Below are 5,860 nucleotides of genomic sequence, written 5' to 3' on the forward strand. Positions count from 1 at the left end.
ACGGAACGAAGTGAAGGCACAAAACTATTTTGACTTAGAGAAACACGTGGAAGAGCCAGAGAGGAAAGAGCAGGAAGCTTATGAACAGTTGTTGAAAGAAAAACTCATGACTGATGAAATCGCTAGGAAAATCTATGAAGAAGATCAACTAGAAAAACAACACAAATTAGAAAAAATGAATGCCACTCGAAGGTATATAGAGGAGTTTCAGAAAGAGCAGGCTCTCTGGAGAAAGAAGAAACGTGAGGAGATGGAAGAAGAAAACAGAAAAATCATAGATTTGCCCACATACAGCAGCAAAGAGAAGAAAATCGGATGGCAAAAATTCAAGAAAATGAAGAAAAAAAGATGCCAGCTTCAGGATGCGCTGGCTCAGAAATTGGAAGAAATGCTGCGGCAACGTGACGATCTGGAACAAGTACGACAGGAATTATATCAGGAGGAACAAGCTGAGTTACACGCCAGAAAACTAAAAGAAGAAGCAGAAGAGAAATTGAGAAAGCAAAAAGAGATGAAGCAAGATTTTGAAGAACAAATGGCCTTGAAGGAACTAGTACTACAGGCTGCAAAAGAGGAAGAGGAGATCTTTAGGAAAACTATGCTAGCTAAACTTGCTGTGGATGATAAAATAGAATTGATGAATGCTCAGAAACAAAGAATGAAGCAACTGGAACACAGGAGGGCTGTGGAAAAACTTACTGAAGATCGCCGCAACCAGTTCCTTGAAGACAAACAACGTGAACTAGATGAATGGCATTCACTGCAAAGACAACAAGGATGTATCAATACAATTATTGAAGAAGAAAGGTTAAAACTGCTGAAAGAACATGCTACAAAGTTACTAGGATATCTCCCTAAAGGAATATTTTAAAAAGAGGATGATATTGATTTGCTTGGTGAAGACTTCAGGAAAACCTATCAAAAAAGGCAGGAAATTTGTGAAGAGAAGTGAGTAGCATCAAGACTTAGTAACATATTGAAGAATCCACACTTTGCCACTAGATGTCAGCATAACTTAACACTTCAAGGGCCGTAGGACTCCATTATCTACCTGGATTTCCTGAAACATCACAGTATAATTTGTAAACAATTAACAGTAATTTTGCATTTAAAAAAATCTGATATTTCTGTTCTAAAATCTACACCATTACGTCAGGTATATTCACTATGACTAACTCTGAATTGAACTGCATGTTTAGAATTTGGCTTTGAAGCATTTTTTCCTGTCTACATCTAAATAAAGAGTAAGGAACTTCAAAAAAATTATTTTATTTATTTTTATTTATTTTAATAAAATAAAATAAAGAGAGGGACAGAGTGAGAGAGAGAGAAAGTGAGAAAGCAAGCCACCAGGTCTGGGACTCAAACCATCCTCAGCTATGTGGGAGTCCAGCACCCTCAACTACCATGCCACCTGCTGGCCCCTAAAAGTATATTTTAGAAAAATCCTTTTAGGTTTCTAAAGGTTTTTTGTTGTTGTTGTTGTTTTGTTTCTTTGTTTCCTCCATGTGAGAGAGCCAGGTATCTCTAGCAGACAGAGTTCCCACAGCACAAGTCTACCCCAGTCACAGCCAGCTTGTACCATGGGTACCCACCCAGTGTATACAGAGAGGCCCTGGGATTCAAACCCAAGACACAAACCAGAAACCTTCTGATGTGAGCTCAATCTCATTAGTGTTGCAGAATAGTCTGACCCCTAAGAAAATCTTGAAAAAAAGAGAAAAGTGGGAGGAAGAATTCTACCCAATGCTGTCTTACCGTATAGTGATGGTAATCAAAAGTGTATTACTGACAGTTTTCCAGATCACTGGAACAGAGAACTTGGAAAGAGACCCACAAAGACATTCCCATTTGATTTTTGAGGCAGGAGCAAAAGGTATTCATTGAGGAAAGATATCCTTTACAAAAATGGTCCTAGAAAAATCGGACATCAGTGTTATAATAAAACATGTATGTGGTCTTTGTCCCTGGGTCCTGTCACAGAGCTAGAGGTCTTGGTATTTCCTGAATGAAAGGAGTGTCTTGGAGATAGCAGGAAACATAGTGGTTAAGGTGCTGGATTTCTCAACTCTGTAGTTCAAGTCCCAGATCCAGTGGCTTTAAAGCGCTGGTGGGGGAGGGGGGGTGGGGTGCTGGCAGGTGGCATGGTGGTTAAGGACAATGGATTCCCACATGGCTGACCACAGTTCAAGCGCCGGACCTGGAGGCTTGCTTTCTCACTTTTTATCTCTCTCTCTCTCACTCTGTCCCTATCTGGTCAAATTAAAATAAACAAATTTAAATAAAATAATCTTTTAAAAAAATCACACTGGATGTGTGTGTGTGCTTGCCCAAAATTCCAAGCGGAGAATGGAGGGAAGGAGTGGCCATTTCTCCAGGGGGTGATTTCTCACTTTCCTTCTCTTTGTGTCTCTTAGCAGGCACCCTATGACAAAACCCAAAAAGTAAATAATGAATAAAAATAAAAGAAGAAGAAAGCAAGGACTGTCTAATGCTCTTCAGTAAGTAGATCCTTTCAGTCACACAGGAGTTTATGCTAATGAGTGACTCAGGGTGGAACCCTTAAATAGCTTCAGTACAAGAGGGTGTTCACCAGAAAGAAGGCCAGGACCTTCAGGCCCATAAGAGTCAGAGAGCTTTTGGGTTCTGAATAGGCCAATGTGCTGAGAGGGTGGCATGCTTAGAATCCTTAGCCAGGCTGGGCTCTTTGTGTCTTTTCTGTTTGGCTGTTCTTGAGCTATACCTTTCACAGTAAACTGGTAAACAAAAACAAAGCATTTTCCTCAGTTCTTAATTCATGCTAGAAAAATATTTAACCTTAGGTAGTCTAAAAAGAAAAAAAAACTGTAAAGAAAATATTTGCACACCATGTATTTGACAAAGAACTTAAGTATAAGGGCCAGCAGGTGACGTGGTGGTTAAAATGCTGGACTCTCCTTGGCTGACTGGCATTTGAATCTTGAATGTGGCAGCTTCCTTTCTCACTTTTTTTTTTCTCTCTCTGGAGAGCACGTGTGCCCTATAGCAAATTAAAAGTAATAATAATAAGTAAAACAAATAATTTTTATTAAAAAAGAACTTAAGTATTGGGGCTGACAGGTGGTGTGATGATTAAAGGCACTGGATTCCCACATGACTGACTGAGGTTCAAGTCCTGGACCTGGAGGCTTGCTTTCTCACTTTCTCTTTCTCTCTCTGTCTCTCTCTGGTCAAATTAAAATAATAATATTAGTAATAAATGGAATTAAATAAATAATTATTTTTAAAAAGAACTTAAGTATAAAAATTTCTGAAAACTCAAGTTTTTTTAAAAAAGAATTATTTTATTAATTTTTTTTTTCACTTGAGTTTTGCTAGAGGAAGACAGAGAGAGAAAAAAAGGAGAGTGAGGAAATAAGCCTCCAGGTCCAAGACTAAAACCATGGTTGGCCATGTGGGAATCCCAGTGCCTTAACCACCACACCACCTGTTGGCCCAAAACTCAAGTTTTTTTTTTTTAAATTAGAAAATGGACAAAAGACATTTTACTACAGAGTCTATTCAGAAGTCAAATAAACAAGTAAAAATGCTCAACATCATTATCCCCTAGGGAAATACAAACTACAACTATCATGAAATATCACTACAAATCTGTTAGAATTGCAAAATATAAAAAATGGTGATAACATCAAATGCTGATAAGATTGTGGAGACGGTGATTCATTTGTCTGATGATGTAAAATGGCATAATTACTCTGGACAGGAGTAGGGCACTTTGGTACAACTGCATGTATGTGCTTCCTGTATGACCCGGCAATTGCACTCTGGGGAGTATATTTCAGAAAAATGAAAAGTCATGTTAATACAGAAATCTGTGTAGAATGCTGAACATAGCGCTTTCTGTGTAATAGCAAAATACAGGAAACAACCCCAGTGTCCTTCAGCAGTGAATGTCTAGATAAACTCACGTGTCGTGGAGTACTACCTCGTGGCAAAAAGGGATGACCTACTGTATGTGTTATAGTCTATTCAACCAGAAATAAGAGGACCTCTAGACATAGTCAAATTTATTGGAGTTTATTGATTAAGCCGGAGGCATGGTGGGGGGAACTCATGTCTCTCAAAACCCCGCAGCCCCGAGTAAAAGGAGAAAGAAGCTTCTACATGACTTGAAGATTTACAAGGACAAAGAGCAGTGGACTTGAAAGGGTAGAGGTAGGGCTTTTACAGAAGCGAGAAAAAGCAGGTAAGCAGGTTAATCATTCCTGAGGGTATGCTCCTTCTCTGCCTAAACACAATAGGATTTTAGTGGTCTTCATGGCTCAGGGCAAGGGGTCTTGCTGATGACTATATCACTAAGGAATAGTTTAGGGTAGGTAGGAGGAGTGGGGTTTAAGGACAATAGGAATGTTAATCACTCTGTTTACTTAGGCACAGAGGAGAAGGCAAGTTTCCAGTCACAGGAACTGAACAGTTTATAATGGAGGCATCCTCCAAGATGGAGTCGCTCCTGCTTCATCCCCCACTTCTCTTGGAGGCACTCCTCCAAGATGGGGGTCATGCTTACTTCAGCATGCACTACTGTGATGGATAGATCTTGAACTGTGTAGTGAGCAAGCACACCTCCAAAGCCATTCTGTCAGGTCCCCTCCAATGGTGTTCTGGAGAGGCCGGCTAGCTGGATGCAGGCCAAGTGCCTGGCGGCAGTGAGGGAGCACAGTGGCAGTGAGGCCTACTGCTGGTGATGGCAGAGTGAGGCTCACATGATGACAAAGGGGTGTGCCACTGTGTAGACAGAAATATACTGTCACAGAAGCTGTGCACACACATTCATTCAGAACGTGAGCTCCCTGCAGCTGCAGACCTGAGCTTAGTCTCTCTTGTTCAGTGGGAATGCTGAGTGATCAAACCAAACACTATGCTGGGTCTTGCTCTGCGTTCATGAAGAATTAGAGACATGGGTTCAGAGAGTAAAATGGAGTTTATTAGGGAAGGAGAAAAAAAACTTCCAATGTAGTGGAAGGGGGCCTGAATGGGTTGCTGAAGATGAGGTGGTGAGGGGTTCTAATCTAGCAGTCTGAGCAACCGAGGACTCTCTGATAAGGAAGCGGGCTTTGGGAAATAGTTACATGGTAACCTGAGTGATTTATTACCCTATTCTTTGTAGGGTCAGCAGTTTATAGCGTTTTGTATTACCTGTTAGAATACAGTTACTGAATAGAAACTGTTGCCCTGAGCTACAGTTGCTTTGAGTCCCAATGCAACCAGCTTTTGGCTGTGAAAACAGCCACTGTGACTCCATCACGGCCTTGATCTGTTTGTGAGCTCAATATCCCGACCTCCTGCTTCGCTAGCAAGGAATCACACATTCTTTAGAGACGTGTAAAAGGGTGTGTACTGTGGAGTAATCAGCCCAGAGCAAAAATAGAGACTCCATTGAAAAGAAAAACAGCGACTTCCTTTTAGGGCCTTTCCCCTCTCTACTTGTAAGAGGGTCTAACTTCCACCTCACAGTCATTTTCCTTCCTTCCCCATGCAGTCTGCACATGCCTGCGCCCGCAGGGTCCCTGTACTTCCCTCCCACTCCGGTTTTTGGCCCCCCTGGATCTCGGTCTCGGTGGTTGGGGCAACTCTTCAATCCGCTTACTCTTTCCGTTGCCAAGGCATTGAAATGACGCAAGCGCGGGAGGGTGAACGAGCAAGCGCTGCCTCTGATTGGCTGTCTGCCCTGTCACGGCGCCCTAGACCCGCCCCAGATGCCTGGAGCGCCCCGAGCATTCTGGGAATGGTAGTCCCGGAGCAGGCGCAGCGCGCACGCGCAGTCTACAGCCGCCATCGCGCTGCGTTGGGCTCGGGGTGGCTGGCGCCGGCCTGGGGTCGC

At 42.3% G+C, this 5,860-nt stretch overlaps 1 protein-coding gene across 1 annotated transcript in view; it reads left to right on the forward strand.

Moving 5' to 3' along the window:
- The window catches only part of LOC102491998 (meiosis-specific nuclear structural protein 1-like), a 2,668-nt gene extending 1,716 nt beyond the window's left edge, over nt 1-952 (forward strand). The window contains 2 exon segments of the mRNA XM_014583545.1: nt 289-342; nt 344-952. Coding sequence (XP_014439031.1) covers nt 289-342; nt 344-952 — 663 coding nt within the window.
- The last annotated feature ends 4,908 nt before the right edge of the window (nt 953-5,860 follow it).

Source organism: Tupaia chinensis, unplaced genomic scaffold, assembly GCF_000334495.1.
Source record: "Tupaia chinensis unplaced genomic scaffold, TupChi_1.0 Scaffold144336_1, whole genome shotgun sequence".
Lineage (NCBI taxonomy): Eukaryota > Metazoa > Chordata > Mammalia > Scandentia > Tupaiidae > Tupaia > Tupaia belangeri.